The sequence below is a fragment of the Aedes albopictus genome, chromosome 2 (assembly GCF_035046485.1).
Source record: "Aedes albopictus strain Foshan chromosome 2, AalbF5, whole genome shotgun sequence".
NCBI lineage: Eukaryota > Metazoa > Arthropoda > Insecta > Diptera > Culicidae > Aedes > Aedes albopictus.
In genome coordinates this window covers 116,583,717-116,608,713 of record NC_085137.1, presented here as the reverse complement: position 1 = coordinate 116,608,713, position 24,997 = coordinate 116,583,717, and the positions used below count along the sequence as shown (strand labels likewise).

The 24,997-nt window shown below is 40.7% G+C and overlaps 1 protein-coding gene across 1 annotated transcript in view; it reads left to right on the top strand.

Moving 5' to 3' along the window:
- LOC109419840 (dipeptidase 1-like) overlaps window positions 1-24,670 on the top strand; it is a 54,202-nt gene extending 29,532 nt beyond the window's left edge. Inside the window, exon 6 of the mRNA XM_062847744.1 lies at window positions 24,207-24,670. Coding sequence (XP_062703728.1) covers window positions 24,207-24,662 — 456 coding nt within the window. The 3' untranslated portion in view covers window positions 24,663-24,670. The remainder of the gene's footprint in view (window positions 1-24,206) is intronic.
- The last annotated feature ends 327 nt before the right edge of the window (window positions 24,671-24,997 follow it).

Genomic DNA, 24,997 nt, shown 5'->3' with positions numbered 1-24,997 from the left:
AGAACATTATTCAAGAACTCCTTCTAGAACTCCCCCAAAAAATCATTCTGGAATTACTTTCAAAGAAACCATACAAGGATTCTTTCTAGAATTGCTCCAAAAATTCCTTCAAGAAATTTAAAAAAAAATGTATTAAGAAATAACTTTTGGGTTTTTTTTAAAGAATTCATTCGACAATTGGGTTTTTAAATTAAGAAAAATATAATGATTTTTCGATTTTATACGAAAGAGCACCATTTTCTGAGCCACTATGATTTTTTTCAGATTTTTAGAACCTTATTTTGGTACCTAAAATCAATTTCAAAGAAATTTTTTGAAATCACCTTTTGACAGCTGGGCAACTGTTTGACAGCCCCGCCCAGTACAAACTGCGACAAGGGGTGATTCGACAAATCGCTCCCATACAAACTTCAAATTGATTTTTAAATAGGTTCCCGGGCTCCGAAATTCATGAAAATTTGGATTTCGGCTCAGTTTGACATGCAGATTCAGAATATCGAATTATCTCAACACCGTTAAAGAAGCCAATTCTACCAAATGTTTATTCCAGAGTTCCTCTAATGGTTGCTTAATGGATTCCTCCAAAGATTTTTGTTAGATTTTTTTTTTCAATTATTTCTTCTGAAACTTTCCTATGTATTTTTCTGAAAATTGCTTAAAAAATTACTCCAGTGATTGTTTCTGCATGGATGTTTTCGGGATCTCCGGAATTCTTCCACTAAATATTTCCGACATTTCTCTAATATTTTCTTTAGGAATTTTTCCATAAACTTCCTCAGCAATTTTTCCTGAAAATCCGTCAGCAATTCATTCCTTCAGAAATTTAATCGAGGATTCTCACAGGAATATGCTCATGGTATCGTTTTACCTTATCCAAAATGTTGCCTATAGTATTTCTTTATGAAATCCTTCAGCAGAACTGCTGCAGTAATTCCATCACGTTTTTCTTCTGAAACTCTTCAAATGCTTCTTTCGTAAGTTCGTGCAGTAATTCCTCCTAGGATTCCATCAGAAACGCCTCCACATATTTCAAAACATCTTCAGGGATTTCTTCAGAAATTTCTCCAATAATTCCTATAGGGATTTCTTCAAGAATTCCTTCAGGAACTCCTGCATGAATTCCATTGAGAATTAAACCAAAGTCCAGCAATTCCTTCTATAATTTCTTCGGAAATTCTTACTAGGATATCATCAGGTATTTCTCCAAGGAATGCTTAAGGAGTTTCTCCAAAGGTACTAAAGTAATCCTTGGAGAGCTAGGGAAGTGGAACCATTTCGGCAGGGGTCATATTTTAAGCACTTTTTTGCTATAACTCAATGAATCAATTGACACAATTTTTGGAACGCGATGATAGACGTATAGTATCTAGTCGTGTACAAAATTTCAAGTCAATTGGTTTGGAATTGACTGCATTATAGCGAAGAGTGTCCAAAATACCGGCCGCTGCCCAAGTGGCTCGCTAGCCTATAGGTATTAGCAGCAGGTTTGTTCTCTTCGTCATGGGGGGTCGTATAATTTAGCTTAGTTGAAAAAGATTTGAAGCAAACTTTGAGTTCAACAGGTTTAAAAAAACATGACCAAAAATACACAAGCTCACCTATATGTATCAAGATTAATTCCTGAGGGAAATTCTCAAAAATAAAAATTAAAAAAAAAACAATAAATCCACCTAGCGGTGATGGTGACTTTCTCGTGCCTTCGAAAATCGATTTCAACCATACTCATTGACTAAAGTTTTTCTTTAACCTTTACGTACCCTACTCCCGACAACTCGTTTTCAAAATGCTGGCATTTCGTCAATTTTCATCCGAATTTTTTTTGAAGTCGCTCTTAATCGGTCATAAATTGGTGCTTATTTGTTATACTCGAGTGGCGATGCAATATTCCGAACCATGCCTGGGATATTCGGGATTGTGTTGGGGTTAGAGGGTAGCCAAAATGACTCAAAGTGATTATTTCGTGTGATATTGTGTTGGAACCATCGATTTTCAGCAAAATTTTTGTTGCGAACAGTGAAACACAACTGCGATAACTAGATTTAAATAGGTTGACCCATCCGGATCACCGAGACAGGTTCCACGGCAGGGTTGTTAACGTTAATCAACGATTAACGCCGTTTCGTTAATTCGTTAACGTTAATTGTAACGATCAACGATTCTTCCGTTGATTTTTTGGAAGCGTTGATCAACGTTAACGTTAACGCGGAGCGTTGATTTAACGTTAACGACTCCGTTAATTTTTCGTTAATTGTAGTACATATTTAATTGATACTAGACTGTACATTTAAGTGAATCTACTGGGGTCCAACCAAAAATTTCGGTAAATTTGTCGGAAAGGTGTGCAAAATCGAATAATTCAGATTGTTCTCAATTCAATTCTCTATGAAATCAGTATTCTGAGATATATGGGATGGAAATTTTGTCAGTGTTTCATCTGTATGTCTAAGATATCACATAAATCACAGACCAATAGATGTGACACTAACGATACTTCAATCTCATATATCTCATGTTCCTGATTACTTAGAGAGTTGGTGTCTTCGGCAAAGTTGTATGGCTGGTCAAGGACTAACTGATAATAAGACTTATGTTTCAAAATTCCACCGCTAGGCGGTGCTAGAGAGCTAACAAATTTTGTTTTTCATATATATCAGGATAATTTGCAAAAAATTGCAACTAGCGCCGCCTAGCTGCAGAAACTTGAACCAAACGGTTATTATTCTGAAAGCCCTTGATCTACCAAACAATATTGCCGAAGACACCATCTTTCTACAAAATCAGGATACTGAGATATGCGAAATTTAAAATTTGTTTGCTCTCTAGCGCCGCCTAGCGGTGGAATTTTGAATCTTGAGTCTTATTATCGGTTAGTCCTTGACCAGCCAAACAACTTAGCCGAAGACACCAACTCTCTAAGTAATCAGGATCATAAGATAGATGAGATTGAAATTTCGTTAGTGTCACATCTATTTGTCTGTGATTTATGTGATATCTTAGACAAGCAGATGCAACACTGACAAAATTTCCATCCCATATATCTCAGGATCCTGATTACTTAGAGAGTTGGTTTCTTCGGCAAAGTTGTTCAGCTGGTCAAGGGCTTTCACAATATGGGCCGTATGATTCGTGATTTCACTGCTAGGCGGCGCTAGAGAGCGTACAAATTTTACATTTCACATATCTCAGCATTCTGATTTTTTAGAAAGATGGTGTCTTCGGCAAAATTGTTTGGTAGATCAAGGGCTTTCAGAATAATTATCGTTTGGTTCGAGTTTCTGCAGCTAGGTGGCGCTAGTTGCATTTTTTTGCAAATTTTCCTGATATATATGAAAAACAAAATTTGTTAGCTTACTAGCACCGCCTAGCGGTGGAATTTGGAAACATAAGTCTTATTATCGATAAGTCCTTGACCAGCTATACAACTTTGCCGAAGACAACAACTCTCTAAGTAATCAGGATCATGAGATATATGAGATTGAAATTTTTGACATTTGCATGGATGGCTACTGTGATCAACTCAATGGATTACTGCACGAATTTATTCTGGCCTGCTTACTCTCACACGAAATTTGACGTTTGAGCGGTGTCGGCACCTCTCAAACGTCAAATTTTCTGTGAGAGTTAGCAAGCCAGCATAAATTCGTGCAGTGGACCATAGCTACTTAAGATGAGTCACGTTTTATAATTGTCCACAAACAACATGTGGGTAGCCTAAAAACACCGGGGGATAGTCATGGGCGAAATTAGAGCGCTTTGGGCACTTCCAGTCCCAAAGACGAGCGCGCTGGGTGTACATATTGCATAACAAGCGCGCTCAGTTTCATAGCTGAAGGTGCATAATGCACCAACACCATTACTTCCTTCCGAAGCATAAACTCACGCTTCCTGAGTAAGTCGGCAAAGCATTTTGCAGGTTCTTGACGTGGACGATATAGACGAGTGCACCGCCCGCTGGAAGTTCACTCGGGCAGCGAATTTTGACACCACAGCGGGGTCGACTCTGAACAACTTCTACCCAGCTAAATATTTGTTTAATTTATTGCAACTAGTTTTCGCGATGAAGTTGCAAAAATATGAGCTTGTGCATTAAGTAGGGGAAATTACCTATTCTCGGCCGTTTTGTTCTCTTCGTCTTTGGGGGTTTTTGAAACCTATTGAACGCAGAGTTGGTCTCAAATCCTTCCCAACTAAGCTGAATTATATGGCCAAGTTTCAGGCAATTTGGCTGACAAAAACCCCCCATGACGAAGAGAACAAACCTGCCGATAATACCCATTGTCACCCTATATGCATATGCATCACTTTAAATGGAAATTCATGTAAGATATCAAAGAAAAAAATATCAGTGCATTTTGGTAATGCATCTCTGAGTAAAAGTTGTTGAGAGTCGACCCCGCTGTGCTGTCAAAAATTTTCAGGCTTAGTGAACTCAATGTTCATCGGTGCACTCGTCTAGATTCAATTATGACACTGTTGGTCAAATGCCGGCGCACAAGTTCCAAAAAAAAAAAATCTTGCTAGTGAGTAATGAAAAAAAATCTTGTCAAACACAAATAATAATCTACCCAAAAATTGAAAAAAAAACACAAGTGTCACACAGATCACAAAGCATATCACATCAATTAACGCCAAAATTAACGGCATTCGTTGACGTTAATTTAACGCATTCCGTTGACGTTAACGTTAACTGGCTAGAAAATTAACGCAACGCCGTTGACGTTGATTCGGACGAAAATTAACGTTAACGGCGTTAATCGTTGATTAACGTTAACAACCCTGTTCCACGGGGCTTCATTGGAAACACTTCTGGTTTTCAACCTAAACATGCCGTGCGACATATCAATCTTCATGATTTCAAATGACTGAGGCAGAAACGATAGACTGAAGTCTGTATAAACTGATATGGCCACCCCGCACAGGTTCCACGGGGGTGTCATCGGGGACGTTTTTGGTTTGAAAGCAAAACATGCCGTGCAACGTAATAATCTTCATAATTTCAAGAGAATGGGATAGAAAAAAAATACTGAAAAGACTGAAGTATGCATCAATTGATGTGGCCACTCCGGAACACCTGGAAGAGGTTCCGCGAGGGCCTCTCAAATTACTGTGCCACACAAAATAAACACTTTTAGCTATTTGGCAAAACAGATCTCTCCCCCACCCCCTGACCACAGTACAATCCGGAATAACTCCGCAATGGTTCCGGATATTACATGGCCATTTCAGTAAAGTAAACTTGCACCAACTTATGATCGATTGAGAGCGACTTCATAAAAATCGGATAAAAATTGACGAAATGCCAGCATATTGAAAATGCGTTGTCGGGGGTCGTGTACGTGAAGGTTAAACGATATTTTCAGCCTGGAGCAAGTACATCTTGGGACCTGGGCTATACTCCCCTACCGCAGTTTGTGAGTTTGGTGGGAGTGGTATTCGATACAAGGATCTCGGCGTGATAGGCACATGCTTTAACCGTAACACCAGGTTCGCTCCTCAAAGTAAAATAATGGTATTTAGAGTATTAATTTGACTCAAAGGTGGTGCAAGTTCACTTAAATGTACAAAGATCACCCGCGATCTTAGGAAAAGCTTTTGTTAAAAATGGTTCAAGTACTTATTCCAACATTGGGTAATCTGAAAAGTATAATATTGTTTATCGAAATTCTGCCCACCAAAAACAACAAGCTACGCCACAGTGCATCGCATCTACATCCCATGCAATGGTAACATTGTTCTCCACCAATAATCCACCACCAATCACTGACCGCTGCTGCTGTGGGCGACCAGGGAGCAAACGAGAATAATGTATTCCAGATCTCGCCCTGATACATTACAAGATGGAACGCATTGCACAGACGGAGTGTGTGCGAGGCTCCATCCGCCTACATCTGTCTGCACTGCATTACAGCGCCGATGGCTGGTTGTAGACCCACAACATGTGGAGGACGTAATCTATCTCATCGTCGTCCTCGTTGGAAACGTAGAATGAACGAGCAGCGAACCGAACGTCTGACGTGGTTAGCAAGCAGCACACGCTTGGTTATTGTTCGTTGAATCGAGCATTTTTTCGTCAGCTGGTTTCCTATGCATAAGAGAAAAGGTGTACATCATCCTGACGTGTGTAACTCTGCGATCTCTGGGTGTGGTGAATTTTGATTTTGAAGAATGTAGCACATTGGTACGATGAGATAACAAAATGAACAGTCAACCAACGTTCTTTTTTGGTTGACAGACGAACCAGGTGTCATGCCATGCAGATGGTGCTACATTTGATGGTGACACAAGAAGTAGCCATTACCTGATATGGGATAACATATAGTGATGAAAACGAGTTTTTTTTTGTTTTTCAGATCGAATTGGATTTATTCAAAGTGACTGTTACCATGCGTATCCTTGAGTACTGACAGTGTTACACTGAAACTACCATTTAGGTAGGAGCCATTTAGGTGAAATCTATATAGGTCCCTTCATTTAGGTAACGTTATCTAAATGGAATTTGATTATGTTCAGAGCAGTTGGAGTACTCAAGATAACAGATAAAGTTGGTTTACGGGGAAAAAAATCAGAATTAAGAGTTAAGCGACGTTAACGGAGTGTTCAAGGGTTAAAAGTTTAAGAGTATCCGAGAACTCCCTGGAGTCAAGGCCATTTGATATACAAGCGTAATCAGCGATCTATTGGAGCATTATGAATGAAATTTATGCTCATGTTGCTATGGGTTGTTAGGTGGTGAGCTCGCTGTCAGTTTGAGGATCTCCAAGAACTTCCTTGAGTATAGGTCATCTGATCTATTAACCTTCGCGTACCCAACGTCTATTTCGGATGATTTTCGAATCTTGAATCAGCTATGAAAAAGGCATTTCCGAACCGATTTTTTTGAAGTCAATTGCATTCGCTCCAGGTTTGTCCAAATTGTCAAGGACTACCATACGGAACCGGTTCATCCATCCGTTCCGGAGTTATTCCAGATTCCGTTGGGGTCATGACCGGCCGGAAAATGACACATTAATGTATTTGACTCTGAATCTATAGTTATTTTGGAAATTTGCACATATTATACATCAGGAATACAGAAACTATATAACTGCAAGGAACCATTGACTTGAAATGACACAATCAAGCAGTCTCATGAATCGGATATGTCCCGGGTGCCCCCAGGGATGTGGCCAAAGTGGCCATTCCAGCAACATTGTCAGAATCATTCATGCGGCACCTCGAACTTCATGATTTGTCGAAACATGAAGAAAAATAGTCCTTCTAAGCTCCTAAGACCCCTCGGGAACAGACTGGCCATACCCGGAATGTTCCGGGTGCCCCCTGGGAAGTGACAAAAATGGCCATTTCCACAATGTTATCGAAATCAACCGTGCGACACCTCTAACTTCATGATTTGTTGAAACCTAAAGGAAAATAGCACTTCTAGGCCCTTATGGCCACTTGGGACCGGTCTGGCCATATCCGGAATGTTCCGGATGCCCTCAGGGAAGTGGTCATTTCTCAAACATAGTCAAAATCAGCCGTGTGACACCTCAAACTTCATGATTTGTCGAAACATGATGGATAATAGTCCTTTTTGGCTCCCATGACCCCATAGAGTGGTTCTGGCCACACCCAAAATATTACGGATGTCCTTAGGAGAGTGGCCAAATTGGCCATTTCCGAAACGTTGGATAAATCAATCGTGCGGCACCTCAAACTTCATGATTTGTCAAAATGTGAAAGAAAATAGTCCTTCTAAGCTCTTATGACCCCTCGGGAACGATCTGGCCATATCCGGAATGTTCCGGGTGCCCCCCAGGGATGTGACAAAAGTGGCCATTTCCACATTGTTATCAAAATCAGCCGTGCGACACCTCTTACTTCATGATTTGTTGAAACATAAAGGAAAACAGTCCTTCTAGCCCTTATGGTCCCTTGGGACCGGTCTGGCTATACCCGGAATGTTCCGGATGCCCTCAGGAAAGGTGTCATTTCTCAAACATTGTCAAAATCAGCCTTGTGACACCCCAAACTTCATGATTTGTCGAAACACGAAGAATATCAGTCCATTTAGGTTCCCATGACTCCTTAGAGTGGTTCTGGCCACACTAAAAATGTTCCGGATGCCTCCAGGAAAGTGGTCAAAATGGCCATTTCCACAACGTTGGTGAAATTAATCGTGCGATACCTCAAACTTCATGATTTGTCCAAACATGGAGGGTTCTTCTAGGCTCTTATGACCCCCCGGGAACGACCTGGCCATACCCAGAATGTTCCGGGTGCCCCCAGGAATGTGACAAAAGTGGCAATTTCCACAACATTGTCAAATTCAACCATGCCACACCTCAACCTTCATGATGTTTAAGCATAAAAAATAGTTATTCTAGGCCCTTATGGCCCCTTGGGATCGATCTGGCCACACCCGAACTATTCCGGAAGGCCGCAGGGAAGTGATCATTTCTAAAATATTGTCAAAATCAGCCGTACGACACCTGAAATTTCATGATATGTCGAAACATGAAGGAAAGCAGTCCTTCTAGGTTCCCATGACGTCCTGGATACACTCGAAATGTTTCGGATGTCCTCACTCCCTCAACTTTGGTCAAATCAATCGTACTACACCTCAAAATTCAAGATTTTCCGAAACATGAAGGAAAATAATACTTCCAGGCTCCCATGCTCCGCCATATCAACAATGTTATCAAAATCAACCGTGCGATTTTTAACTTCATAATTCGATGAAGCGATGAAGTTATTCTGGAGAACTTCAAGCATTTGAAACTTAACCCGAAATGTTCGAGATGCCATCTTTACAGTGCTGTAGTTTTTTTTTCGAAAAATAAAATAGAATAAAGAAGATTGAGAGCAATGAGTATTTGGGATCAATCTGGTTGCATAGAATATGGTTCGAAGAATTCACAAAAATGGTAATGATTACAATGTTGAGAGCATCAATCGTGAAATTGAGATATAAGATTTTTGAGACATGAATAGAATGTTGTATTTGAATTCAGGATGCCGGGTAAATTACATAACTTACAAAATAACGTTAATTGTTAAACTTTTAAATTTTCATATTTCAATCGTTTGCAACCTTCATTTTTCTTCGCTAGCCCAGCATTTGCAACAAAATTTTTGCATAATTCCGCTAGTTCCATGTTCTCTACAAATTGCCTTGAGACATGAAAAACATTTAGTATGAATTTTCACATCCTTGGATCGGCATCAGTAAAAAACCTTTTTTTTATTTCGAACGGATACGAATCTGAAATCAGGATGCAAAACCCTCTTCTGTAAACCCTTATAAAGTTAGCACAACATCAAATTAGTAGTATAAGAATGGGTTTTGCATGTAATGTTTGAACACTTATACCGCATTCAGTTCTCCACTGGACTGCGCACTCAGTCTTTATAAGTAAACATAAATAAAAAAATGCGCGTTTGCATCAACTCAATTTGATGTCTTCGGCGCACTATTTCTACGATCTATGCTGAATAAGTGCTCTGAAGACACCGAGTTGATTTGTTGCAATCGTGTACTTTTATTTGCGTTTTCACACTTGTGAAAACTAGTGCGATAGTTCAGTGGTGAACTAAATGCGCCATATAACAATTGGACAAATTATCGTTACTCGAACACATAAAAAAGTCTTTGTCAATGGAAGATAGTCACCATACATTTCCTCATAACTTTTCAGATAAGCGAAAATTATATCGATTACATTGCTTCACAAACCGAAAGGTTTTTATCGTTGTTTTGCGTGTTCAAGGGTCAACTCCAGTCCAGAAATTTATGTTTCAAGCCAGTCCAGAAATTTACGTTTTCTGGTTTTATCGTTGCGGTAGTAATTAGGGTTGGCTGCTGTGAACAGAAAGTATGCATTCGATTCTGCGTTTACATGCGACACCACCTTTCAACTTATTACAAACCAGAACCACATTCGGCTTTGGCGTCAATAGTCTAAGCGTCAAATAGGCTAAGGTATTCAGGATGATTATTCTCATAGCATCATGCACTTTGAGATGTCGCAAGATTGATTTCGACACGTTGTGGTAAGGCGCTGTCCATGAACTACGTAGACTCAATTTTGGCAATCTCAGATACCCCCTTCCCATCGTAGACTTTCGTCCACACAAAGTTTCCGAAATTTGTATGGACCGTAGACTTTGACCAGACCCCCCACGTCCCCCCCCCCCCCCCCCCCCCACAAATCTATGGAGTTTATGGACAGGCCCTAATACCCAAAGTAATGTTATCCTCGACCATTTCCTCACGGGGCATACAGGATATTTCTAACAATCAAGGGATCACTATGTTCTTTTATGTTTTGACAAATCGTGAAGTTCGAGGTATCACACTACTGGTTTCCACAACCTTCCAGTGGACATCTGGGACATATCCGTTGTGGCGAGGTTGTTTCCAAGGGACCTTGGGAACCTAGAATAGCTATTTTCCTTCATGTTTCGACAAATCGTTAAGTTTGAGGTGTCGCACGGTTGTTTTGATCAACGTTGTGGAAATGGCCATTTTGACCACTTTCCATGGGGCATCCGGAATATTTCGGGTCTGGCCAAAACCACTCTAAGGGGTCATGGGAACCTAAAGGGACTGTTATCCTTCATGTTTCGACAAATCATGAAGTTTTAGGTGTCACACGGCTGATTTTGTCTATGTTTGAGAAATGAACATTTCCCTGAGGGCATCCGGAACATTCTGGATATGGCCAGACCGATCTCAAGTGGCCATGAGGGCCTAGAAGGACTATTTTCATTTATGTTTCAACAAATCATGAAGTAAGAGGTGTCGCACGGTTGATTTTGACAACGTTGTGGAAATGGTAATTTTTTTCACATCCCTGGGCACCCGGAACATTCCGGGAATGGCCAAGTCGTTCCCAAAGGGTCATAAGAGCTTAGAAGGACTATTTTCCTTCACGTTTTGACAAATCATGAAGTTTGAGGTGCCGCACGATTGATTTGACCAACTTTGCGGAAATGGCCAATCGACCACTCTCCTGGGGACATCCGGAATATTTCGGATGTGGCCAGAACCACTCTATGGGGTCATGGGAGCCTAAAAGGACTATTATCCTTCATGTTTCGACAAATCATGAAGTTTGAGAAGTCACACGGCTGATTTTGACAATGTTTGAGAAATGACCACTTTCCTGAGGGCATCCGGAACATTCCAAGTACGGATAGACCGGTCCCAAGGGACCATAAGGGCCTTGAAGGACTGTCTTCCTTTATGTTTCAACAAATCATGAAGTTTGAGGTGTCACACAGCTGATTTTGACTATGTTTGAGAAATGAACATTTCCCTGAGGGCATCCGAAACATTCCGGGTATGGCCAGACCGGTCCCAAGTGGCCATTAGGGCCAAGAAGGGCTATTTTCCTTTAGATTTCAACAAATCATGAAGTAAAAGGTGTCGCACGGTTGATTTCGATAACATTGTGGAAATGGCCACTTTTGTCACTTCCCAGGGGGCACCCGGGACATATCCGGTTCATGAAACTGCTTGATTGTGTCATTTCAAGTCAATGGCTCCTTGCAGTTATATAGTTTCTGTATTCCTGGCGTATAATATGCGCATTTTTCCAAAATAACTATAGATTCAGAGTCAAATGCATTAATGTGTAATTTTCCGGCCGGTCATGACCCCAACGGAATCTGGAATAACTCCGGAACGGATGGGTGAACCGGTTTCGTATGGTAGTCCTTGATAATTTGGAAAAACCTGGATCGAATGCAATTGACTTCCAAAAAATCGGTTCGGGAATGCCTTTTCCATAGCTGATTCAAGATTCGAAAATCATCCGAAATAGACGTTGGGTACGCGAAGGTTAAAGTATATGGTTGTCTCTAAGAGATTTACGACTACGGTTCATACTCACACAACCTCAAGTAACTATGATCTATCAAGTTTTGAATTCGAAGAATCTTCAAGGGTCTCCAAGAACTCCCTTGAGTATAGGTCATCGAATCAACGAGAGCTGCTAGTTGTACCTAAGAGCATTAAGAATGAGGTTTATACTCACATAGCCACAGGCATTTATGTTCTATCAAGTGGTGGGTCATATGATTATATATGAGTAGCCGAGAACTCCCTGGAATTAAGGCCATCTGATCTACAAGTGTGATCAGAGATCTATTGGAGCATTATGAATGCAATTTGTGCTTACACAGCCTCATGTAGCTATGTGCTATCAAGTGGTGAGTTCATTGTCCGTTTGAGAATTTCCAAGAACTTCCTTGAGTATAGGTCATCGGATCTACCAACACAGAAAACTATAGGATTCCTACACGATTTAGGGGAATTCTCCAACGTTTCTCTGAAGGATTATTTCAAAAACACTACCAAGGAATACTTCGAAAAAAAAAACTTGAGGATTAATCCAGAACTCCCACAAATTTTTTAACTAGGATATCTATGTCTTCTAAGATTGTTTTATGATGACCTCAAGGCTCTCCTAAAAGATTCCCACCGGACTGTAATCAATCATTTTTTCCTGAAATTGTTTCAAAATTTTTTCAGAAATTTCTCCAAGGATAAATATTTCGTCTGGGAGAATTTCGAAAAATTCCTCCAGAGCATACCCGAAGGATTCCAATAGAAACTCTTTCATGGATACCTTAAAAAATACCTTCAAGGATTAATGCAGGAAATGTTTCAATGATCAAGCCACGATTTCTTTAGGATTTCTAAAGGATTTCCACCTAGGATAAATATTTCTTTTATGCATGAATTATTTCGAGGATTTTCTTTAGGGATTTCTACAGGAGTTTCTTTAAGAGCTCCTCCAGAATCAATTATTCCTCCAGGCTTACTTTGCAGGCTTCCTTCGGAAATACCTTTACGAACTACTCCAAGTACCTCTTCAGGGAATCAACCAGGGTACATTTCTAGGATTTCTCCAAGAAATCTTCCATAAATATTACAACTAATAATATTTTTTAAAAGAAAACACCCGAAGTACCTTCAAGGATTCTTCAGGTATACAATCTAGGACTTTCTTCACAGAAAGGGATTTTTTTCTATTCTACGACTGCCAATTTTGTAACTTTTTAACAGCAACAATCTGCTTCAACGAGAAAAAAATGGATGCTACTCCCCATAAATGTATGCCTATGCATAAAGACACCCACGGTTAAAAACCACCGATGTAATGGAATAAATTCAATATAAATTGACAGTTGGTGTGCGTGGATCGCTGCTGGGATTGTCCTTGTGCAAAAATGGTGTAGTTCTGGCTGAATCCTGTTGACAGCCGCGGGTAGTGGTGCTAGCTGTGGTATCCGCAAAAATGCAAAAATGGCGATGGAGTGTGATGGTAGCTAGGTACATAAACAACGATTTTAATCTCGCATCCAGCTCCGCACTCACACCGACCGGGTGCCATCAAAATCGTGTCGGATATTTTGCTCCGTTTCCAGAAGAGACCCGGCTCGTGTGAATCTGCTCTGTATTAGCTGCCGGAGTCATCCGGGCGAGCAAGCTTTGGCTCCAGATCATTTCGAACCCGGAATAAAAGTCCGGTCGGTTGGAGTAGTGTTTTGCGGTCGAGAGAATAAAAAAAGGATACAGTGAAGGTTGCAATCTAACGAGTGTCATGACATCGTGTTTTCTATGAATGTATAATGCAAACAAGCAAAATTGAACGTCATTCATCAGGAATGTTTGGATTGATGATGAGACGTGCTGTTTCTTTTTTACGAAGAGGATTTTCATTTTTTAGTTTGCTTGAGTTATTGTGGTCATATTGTGAAGTTGGATGTCAGTACAGTAGTGAAACCTCATTTCGACGCCTATTAGTTCTTGCATAGATGATAACATTTCGTTTGACTTTTCATAGGATGTTCTTAATTTGCACAAATATATTGACCACCAAAACATAGGAAATCACGTTTCACAACCTTTTACTGCGAATACGAATCATTCTTTCGACAGAACAATTCTGCTACATTCTGTGCATTTCTCACCCCTCGGAAAACTACAATTCTTTCAATGGCATACATATATCATTGCTTTCTCTCTCTCCCTGTCTGGCCATCGAACAAGTACGTAGTAGTTTTTCACTCTTAAGCAGCATTATTCAACTGAATGGGATCCATTTTTTTGCAATGTGTTATCGACATACTTTTTCCAGTATCAACAGGCTTATCTCGGCTTTGCTGTTGTTGTTCATCAAGTAGAACTGTTCGAGCACAGTGGTACAAGTTCGTCAGACCATGACCAATGTTGTAATCCATAATAAAAAAAATACACAAGCAGTTCCAGGTAGCGAGAGCAAGACAATTCGGTACTCCGGAACTCCGTCCAGACGCTAAGGGATTTTGCAATCCTCACCAGTTCTTCATCGCCGATCCTCTCATCATCACCTTCAGTCCACTCGTAAGCCGGTGGCCTCCCATTTCTAGGGTGGACTTGCCTAGGCTAGGCATAGATGCGACCTAGCAAGCACTTGAGAGCATTCACAGTGGATTTTGTTTTTTTTTTCTTAGAAAATGTCATAAAATTGAATATCTCTGGATGCCGCTGGGATATCTTCGATCTTTTTTTCGATAAAATAAAGATAAATTTTATAAGCAATTTGATAGGAGGGTATTCGTTCACAGCACGGGTCTATCTCTTGCAGTTTATATCCATGGATCGGTCAGGCTAAGGCCGGGGTGGCCTCTGCTGTACATAGTTGCCGCCTCCATTCTCGGTCCATGGCTGTTTGTCTCCAGTTCCGCACTCTGCGTAGGGTCCGCAGATCGTCCTCCATTTGGTCGACCCACCTTGCTCGCTGCGCTCCACGTCTTCTTGTACCGGTCGGATGACTCTCGAGAACCATTTTAGTCGGGTTGCTATATCCGACATCCTGATGACGTGACCCGCCCACCGTAGCCTCCCGATTTTCGCGGTATGGACGATGGTTGGTTCTCCCAGCAGCTGATGCAGCTCGTGGTTCATTCGCCTTCTGCAAGTCCCGTCTTCCATCTGCACTCCACCGTAGATGGTGCGCAACACCTTCCGTTCGAAAACTCCAAGGGCGCGTTGGTCCTCTAGTGGTTTCGCAGCGCGGTGTCACGAACACTAATGCAAATCTACTGGTTGAAAATATGCCCATTTGATTTTGCCGGAAACAGCTGATTTTTGTTTACTATTTTCAATCAGTAACTCAGGTAGTGTTCGTGAAATGCAACGTGTACGTACACGCAACATCACTAAAAGCAGAAACCACTCTGCACATAGGGTCCATGTTTCGTGCCCATAGAGGATGACCGGTCTAATCAGCGTTTTGTAGATAGTTAACTTCGTGTTACGGTGAACTTTATTCAATCGTAGTGTTCTGCGGAGTCCAAAGTAAGCACGATTTCCTGCCACAATGCGCCTCTGAATTTCTCTGTTGGTGTCGTTGTCGGCGATCACCAGTGAGCCCAAGTACACGAATTCTTCAACCGCCTCGATTTCATCACCGTCGATATAAATTCGGGGTGGCGGGCGCGGAGATTCCTCCCTGGAGCCCTTTGCCATCATGTAATTTGTCTTCGACACATTAATGACTAATCCGTTCGCCTGGCTTCACTCTTTAGTCGAATGAACGTTTCCGCCATCGTCTCAAATTTACAAGCAATAATATCAATATTATCAGCGAAACCAATCAACTGAACGGACTTCGTGAAAATCGTCCCACTCGTGTTTATCCCCGCTCTCGTTCATACACCTTCTTACGCAATGTTGAACAGCAAGCACAAAAGACCATCACCTTGCCGTAACCCTCTGCGAGATTCGAAGGGACTCGAGAGTGTTCCTGATATTCGAACTACGCACATCACTCGATCCATCGTCGCCTTGATCAATCGTATCAGTTTATCCGGGAATCCGTATTCGTGCATTATCTGCCATAGCTGTTCTCGATACGTTGTATCATACGCCGATTTGAAATCGATGAACAAGCGATGTGTGGTCACGTTGTATTCGCGGTATTTCTGCAACACCTGGCGGATGGCGAACATCTGGTCCGTTGTAGCGCGTTCACCCATAAATCCAGCCTGATATTGCCCCACGGTGATAGACGGCGGCATAAAATTTGAGAGAGTATCTTGTAGGCAGCGCTCAGTAGTGTGATCGCGCGGTAGTTCCCGCAATCCAACTTGTCGCCATTTTTGTAGATGGGACACACGATACCTTCCATCCATTCCTCCGGTAATACTTCCTCCTCCCAAATCTTGGTGATGACTCAGTGTAGTGCTCTCACCAGTGCTTTTCCACCGTATTTTAGCAGCTCGCTTGGTAGTTGATCTGCTCCACTGGCTTTGTTGCTTTCAACCGGCCAACCTCCTTCTCAATCTCTTGAAGGTCAGGGGCCGGAAGTCTTTAGTCCTGTACCCATACTCCTAGACCTTCGGTGCATGCAACGTCGCCATTGAGGTGGTCATCGTAATGCTGCCGCCACCTCTCGACCACATCACGCTCGCTCGTGAGAATATTCCCGTCGGCTTGTGGTACAAAGCCTCTGCGCGAGCGGTTCAGCTTCTCGTAGAACTTTCGTTTGTCCTTAGCGCGGTACAGCTCTTCCATCGCTTCGCGATCTCGTTCTTCCTGCTGGCGCAGCTTCATCTGGAAGACTGAGTTCTGCCTGTTCCGCGCCTGTCTGTAACGTGCCATTTGTTCTCGTACGGTGTTGCAGTATTCTCGCCCATAAATTCTTCTCGTTTTTCAACTGTTCACATTCGCCGTCGTACCAGTCGTTTCTGTGATTCGGAGTCGCGAAGCCTAGTGCTGTATCCTATGGCGGATCGGATGTCCCTCCAGCCATCTTCAAGTGTAACCGCGCCAAGCTGCTCTTCCGTTGGTAGGACCACTGCTAACTGCTGCGCGTAGTCTTGAGCCACTTCTACGTCACGCAGCTGCTCGATGTTGAGTCACGGCGTTCGACTTCGACGCGTGGTGATAACTGTCGAAAGTTTTGAGCGCATGCATACAGCTACTAAGTAGTGATCCGAATCTATATTCGCACTGCGGTATGTGCGGACATTGGTTATATACGAGAAGAATTTACCGTCTAACCCTACTAGTTCGTAAAACGGGTTCCTCATTTCACGACCCGGGCATTGAAGTCACCCGCTATTACCACCGGCCTTCACCCTACCAACACGGTCATCATACATTCCAACATCTGCGTGGACCGCTCGATTGACTACCGCGGGGTCTGATAGCAGCTACAGAAGAAAACTTCCTTTATTTTGAAGACCACGAAGCCCTCGTACATATTAGACATTAACTTAAGGACAAGCAAGCAAAGCAAAGCAAAGATAACCGTACATATCGTAATTGCTACTCCGTTACGGACCATAACAATCGAAGTTGCACAGAGATTCAATTAATGGGGCTTGGGACTAGCTACACACTCTCAATGTGCACAATTCGAGAGTTCAATATTTTAAAGTCAATAACGCCGCCGGCCACGTCCTTACGGTCATCGGGAGAGGGGAAGGAATGTTAGTTCGACAACCGATGTTACTTGAAACCGTGGAATCCACAGCATCCCCACAGTTGTCTCGGGAAGGAGTATTTGTTAGCAACCCAAGTAACACAATTTGTTATAATAATGTATATAATACATGTTTCATACAAACGTCCATGTTTTGTTTCAAATATGGGAAACGTATTTTCATACACTTATATAACCGAAAAAGCGCAAAAATGGCAGCTTATAAAACAACTTTAATGTTACTAAAAATGTTTTCAATACATTCTTGTAACATTAAATTATGTATCGAATATGTTCTCAGCGACATCATAACAACTTGCTTATTGCTGGCACGAAATTAATATTTATCAACCACGTACAGCAAATATGGCATCTATTATTAATGCAGTATTTAGTGATGGCTCAAAATAGTTTTCAGGCCTTACATTTCGTTTGTAATTTACCATCTCGATGTTTGAGCACTATGACTTAATTTCATGTGTCGTTCAAAATTTATGGTGAAATAAGCACTTTTCTTCTTCATAAATTCATTCGCTTTCCATCGGATTGGAAATAAGAAGGAAAATTTTTTGACATCTCTGTGGTTTGTAAGAGATTTTCAAAAAAAAATCAGACATGCGACATGGTGGCTTCTTGAGAAAGTACCGTCAGAATGTTTTTGGATGTTATTTTCAATTATGATGTATTCATGATGGTCTTTTAGACTGTAGTTATCAATAAGGAAATTATATTATTTCATTAGGGGGGCGTCCATAAATGACGTAGCTTTTTTGAGCGATTTTTAATACCCCCTCCCCCCTCGTAGCATTTCGTCACAAATTCAGACACCCTTCTCTATAAATGACGTAGCTTGTTAAACACCCCCCCCCCCCCCCCCTCAACAAAATTTTCATGTAAAAAAACTCGAACTTAGCTCTGATTTCAATTTTAACTTGTATGCTAATAGGATGTTATGAAAAAACAAGAAAACATTGCCGACTGCCAGGTTCAGATCGCCGACATCAAGACCATAGGTGCAACCAGTGGAGATTATCACCAAAGCTAATGACTCAATAAACCACCCATCGTTCTGCTACCATATTAGCCTAGAAGCTCTTCCGAAGATATTAGTTTGTTCACTAATAAATCAATATCAAATTGATTTCATTTGAATAAAATTCACCACGACATTCGAAGAACCCTGCAGGAGTTTCTTCTAAAATTCTTACAGCAGTTCATTTTGGAATTCCTAGAGATATTTATTTTAGGATTCCCAATTTTGAGAATGTCTCCCTTTTTTGTTCCTCCAGCACTTCCTTCTGGGATTTCTCCAAGGATTTTTTTTTTTGGTATTCCATTAGAAAATTCCTCCTTATTGGATTCCTTCAGGGGTTCCTTCAAAGATCCCTCCAGGTGTGATTATGGTCAATTGAAAATAGCTTTCAGGGAAGAAGATTGGAGCTTTCTCACGCAGTGCGAAACGGTTGATGAAATATCTACCGCATTTTACGACAGACTGTTTCAGTTTTTTAATGTTCATGTACCGCGCAAACGACGACGGATGCTTCAATCTGTTTGCAACAAATCTTGGTGGACTGCTGAGCTGCGTCACATTCGAAACTTACTGAGGAAGGCACGTAAACGATTCTTCCTCTCAAAATCGGATGCCGATCGATTCGCCCTTGGAGAAGTTGAGTCAACCTACAAGTCTGTTCTGCCAGTCTTCAAAATTTCATTTGCATTGCGTTGCTTTGATTCGAAAAACTAGGAGCAGGAGAATGCATGCTCCCAATTTTTCAAATCAACAATGCTTTGCCCAAGTAACATTTTTTAGTCAAATTTGCTGTGAGAGGTTCTTAGAACCATCATAAAACCAAAATAAAAGGTATTAGGTTTTGTGACGGCTCTGAAAACCTCTGCAAGACTAATTGGCCATCAAAATGTTGCTTGGGTGAATTGCGCCTATCATTTCGTGAAAATACTGCATCATTGATCTAAGTCATTCCTACTGGGAGGGCTCGTCTCAAATGCTAACAAACACACATGGTAGGCCTAGTAACGGTTCATATTCCTTAGCGAACTCACAAAGGGTTGCCTTGACTGAAAATGTTTACCGTCTATGAATGACTGTCTGTCTGTCAGAAGGCTCAGAAGTACCGGTCGTAGATGAATTTTGGGTCCAATGCATAAGTGTTGTAAAGATGCCTTAAATTTCTTTCATTTTCAGATTTTGTAGTTTACAGCGAGTGACTGAACCTTGGAGCAATAAGGTTTGGAGAGATGTCACGGGGATAGTAGTTACCTATTGTGTGATGTCAGAATCTGTGCAATTCTAGATGGCTTTCATCGACAGTGCTCATTTCCTGATTCGGCCTAGTTTTGACAGCATCCGCATCTGTCTCGTTTCACTCATTTTTACAATAAACCGTTTTATTTGCCCTGCGACTGCGTGTTCGAGTGAAGCATAAACCTTGAAAAGATACAAAAACGATGACCGGAACGCTTCCGGATAAACCTGCGTTTCATAACAACCAGTATTGAAAACACACTAATTGTCTTATCTCATGAAGTATTTCAAGAATTTCCGATCATTTTGCACTGCATTTCTATCAGACATAAGGTTTTATCTTACGACTTCCAACACCTTCACATTGATCTATTTGATTAGGTCAAATCCCAAATTTATCTTTTGCGGAACATAATCTAAGCCCAGTAAATCACTACAGTTAAACAGTTACAGTTACAGTAAATACACTACTAGTACATTGCTAGACGTCCTTTTTCTGTCATTTGATTATTGGAAAACAATTAAATTTGTTCACAATTGTTCGATGAGCAACACGCCGACGTATACGTTAGAAAGTACTGTTGGACCCCAAAAAAAAAACTAGACGTTCCAGATAAGCTCAAGCAGCTCGTCTTAGCCACGGCCGTTTCCGGGGTGGACACACAAACTCGTATTTTGTCTCCCGGCTATCAGGGCATAGCAGAGTAGCAAGGGGAGATTTTATACGGTGGATTTCGGTGCAAATGCCGGCAAATGCCGTGAGGTCAGATTACCGATGGAGCTGCAGTCTATGTCAAGGGCTTCATTTTGGCCTATAGTGACCTATTCCCAAGCGGGTAGGGTTGTTCTTTGCGATGTTTGGTTACAACTACTTACCGCGTTCAATTAAACTCAAATGATTTGAATCATTGATGCATTATTTTCAATCAAGTGAGCACAGGAGCAATAGGGCACTGCATTGTTTTGATTTTGTATGGGATTTTGACGTTTCGTGGCCTTGTTGTTTACAAAATTTCTGTAAGAGTGAAAGAGAAGGAGACAATTTCATGCACTGCCCTATAAAATGCGAAAATTTGAATTGATCGTAACGAAATGATGTTTTTCAAAGCTTGCTTTTTAAAACTCGCGCTCGCAATGATGATCTTTGAAGACTGCCTTGGAATGACCCGAACAATCTCCCTGCCTACGCAGATCGTTGCAAATTGATTAGCTTGGAACTTCTTTCGGTTAGGCGGGTAACATTGCAACGTCTACTTGTCTTCGACATTCTAACCGGTGCAATTGACTGTCCAGAACTTCAGGAACAAATTCCTTTTTACGTTCCTCCCCGACAACTTCGATATGTTCCTATGCTCGTTGTTCCTTTTCACCACTCTAACTATGCACATTAGTCGGGCTCCATACAAAAAGGCGGCCAAAACTCCCAAAAACGAATTTGATATTTTTAAACTTTATTTCACCTTATAACAAAGCTAATGTATTGTAGTTTTACGATCCTTGATTGAAAGTTAATCAGCTTTTGAGTTTCTATGACATTTTCACTACCAAAGTGACCTACGTCATAAAATTGAAAAATGAACCATTTGAAAAAAGTAAAATATTAATATTTTGAGAAAGGAATATATGTTTTATGTTATCCAGCATATGAACGCTTGGTCTTGGACAGTTTGAATGCACGTATGGCATAAAATTAAAATGTCACAAAACTTTTCCGATTTTCATATATTGTACCCAAGGAATTTTGGTAATTTTGAAGTTAAAAAATGGTTCGTGTCGTCACGTGTCGCCGCAATTTCGAATAGTATATCTTAAACATCATGCTTAGGACTGCATAAAAACGTTTAAAGATTTTTCAGAAATTTGCAGGTTTTCAAATTACAGCTATTTAAAGAAGCCGTGTTTTTTTTTCATATATTTTATGTTATTTTCCCATTTTTGACTGAATTAAAATTAATCTTCCCACATTTTTACACGTTTTGAACAGATATGATTCAATTTGATCGAAAGTTAATCATTTAATTGAATTTAAATGGAATTTCTAACAAAAAACGCAAAAAATGTGGAGTTCACTGACTTATACAGTTTTTTGAAATTGTTGTAATTTTTGAATACTCCTTTTGAAACACTAAAAATACTATATAACATATCTAGAACACCTATAACTTCGATTACACACATAAACAGAGTTTACTTTATTTTTTTTTTTCGACCATTGTGCTATGGTTATAACAATCCCATTATTTCTTGTATTCGAGCTTTCAACGTTGTTTGTGAAGAAATTGAATTCGATATGTCCAAAAATGTTTTTAAAAACCGAATAAGAAGAATTGTTTAGTCTTAAGTAATTGTAAATTAGCATTAAGTAATTCAACCTGAACGATATATTTCGAAGACGGTGAAATAATAATATAATTCATTCCGGAGTTCCTTCTTAGATTCCTCCAAAAGCTCCTTCTGAGATTTCTCCAGGAGTTTTTTTTTTCTAAGGTTTTTCTAAAAGTTTATCCATGGTTTCCTTCAGGAGTTCGTTCAAGGTTTTTTCTCCTCTCTTCCACCAGCAGTTTCTTTAGTCATCTCTACAGGGATTTAAACCGAAATTTCCTTTGAGATTCCATCAGAACTTCTTTCTGTGTTTCCTAAAATGTTCCTTTCGGGAGTTCCTTCTTGGCTTCCTACAGGAATTCACTCAGATATACATTCCAAGATCTCTGTAGGTAACCCCTCCGGTATTCTTTCAAAACCCTCCCAGGAGTTACTTCTGTGATTCCTCATGTTGTTCCTTTTTGGATTCCTTCAGGAATTCCTGCCTGGATTTTTCTGGGATTCCTCGAACACTTCCTTCTAGGATTTATCCAGGATTTTTTTTCCCGGGGCTCCTTCAGTAACTTTTTCCAGCATCCCTCCATTCACTCCATCAAGGATTCCCCCAGGATATCTTAGAATTCTGCGAGGAATCCCTTTACGGATTCCTCCAATAGTTGCTTCTGGAATTCCTTCAGGATTTCCTTTCTTAGATTTCACCAGGAGTTATATCCAGATAATCTTTTGTGATTTCCCAAAAGTTATTTTCGGGATTGCTTCAGAAATTCCTGACGGGATTCTTACAATTATTTCCTCCGTGCTTTCTTCAGAAATTAAACTAGGAGTTCCTTCTGACAATCTACAAATATCTCCATCAAAGATTCTTTCAGAAGTTTATTCAAGGTTTCTCCGAAAGCTTCATCTAAATTGCTCCAGGTACTCCTCACGGAATTTCTTTTGAAATTTCTCTATTTCCTTTCATGATTGTTCCAGGAGTTCCTTCTGAAATTCTTCTGGAAGTTCCTTCAAGGATTTCTTCTGAGATTCCTCCAGATTATTTTGAAATGTTTTCAGAAGTTTTTTTTTTCTGGGATTCCCAGTAGGAATTCCTGTGGAAATGTTATTCTTCTCCTGTTTTTGAAACCTATGAAGAACACAATGAGAAATTCCTTACAAAGTTGCTAGAGGAGTTCCTTAAGTAATTGTTGGATGAATTCTTCGAGGAAGTCCTGTAGAAACTATATAAGGAACTCTTGGAATCTTGCCGCAATGCCAAAAGCTTAGATAAAATTTCCTTTGTAACCTTAGCGGCGTGCAGTGCCCTCTATATCAAGCAGCAAAGTATTGGTCTTGAGAAGCATTTCAGCGAAATTGATTTTTGTCTGCAAACACAATATATTATTATTCTTTAAGCAGGATTTCAAAACCACTTTCTCAGATACAGTTGTTGCGTCCGTTAGCTGGATGTCTTATGAAATGAGACTATTTCCATTATTTGTTATTTACTGGATAATAATACTTAATGCAAGATTATTAATTATGAAATATTTTTTTTTCTATAGGCCCAATAGAAAGCTACGTAGCATATCACAAACCCCTACCCCTATCATCACACATCGTCATAAAATCACAAACACCCCAACCCCCCAAAAGCTGCGTCATTTATAGACGACCCCTAATGACTTCTAGTCACGGAAAAGGTTTTGCATAATTGACCATGATAACCATCGTGTAGGCCATGATATCATGATTGGTAATGTTGTTTTTCTAACAACAACGCGTTGCTACGATCGGATGACTGAGTTACAATAGAAAAGTACCCAAAATACAAGCCCTGACGAGATGGTTCCACTTCCCTACGTACCACCGACAAATATGTACGATCTCAAAACTGTGTAACAAGTTTAATTATTTAGCATAAAATATATAAAGCATCCCCGATTTTAGTTCAGCATTGTGTTTTGATCAACTCTTCATCAAAATAGAATCACTATGCCATATAGAGGAAAACGTTCTCCAAACAATGTTTCCATTGCAGTGCGTGATGCTTTCTTTCATCAAACACACAAACCCATTGAAACTCATATAATTTATCTGTGCAACGTATAATGTTTGCTCTCGTGTTCTATCCCTTTTATTCCTCCTGTCCCGCACTCACCCCACCCTCATATCCGCAGACAATCGTCCGGGAGATGAACCGCCTCGGCATGATAGTGGACCTATCGAAGTCCTCCGTGGCAACCATGAAGGATGTGCTGGCGACCTCGCAAGCACCGGTCATATTTTCCCACTCGTCGGCCTACGCTCTGTGCAACTCCAGCCGGAACGTGCAGGACGAGGTGCTGCAGCTGGTGACGAAGAACCGTGGCCTGGTGATGGTCAACTTTTACAATAAATTTCTCAGCTGTACCGAAAACGCCACCGTCGAGGACGCTGTCGGTGAGTATCCTATCTGTCTCTCTGTGTATAGTTGCCTCTTGTTTTTTTTTATCTACTTCCACCACCAGTCAGTGTGTTGTGTATTTGTGTTGCGGGGGACGTTATTGCTTGTTTTGCTAAATATATATGACATCGGTGAGATGGTAACAGCTGGTCTGCAAAAGGGTAACAGGCAAAAATCAAAAATGGAATAAAAACATGTGTACACACACGGGACAGTAACGTGGTGGGAGGGCATATTGCATCATGCTTTCCACGTTCCGTCAATATGGTCGACGCAAAGTGACCATGCTGCTCCCTGTGCGGTTCAGCCGGGCAAATAGTGGCAGTGCTCCATTTTTATCCCTATGGAAAACCGCAATCGGTTTTTGCTAGATTTACAACGGTTCGCATCGATGATACTTGTTTGTCGTCCGGAATGGTCGTCGTCAATATAGTGAACTCGATGAACATATGGGAGTATATCTGAATACTTTATTATAGAGAGGATGCAACGTGGTATAATCATTGAACATTTGAAAAATATTTC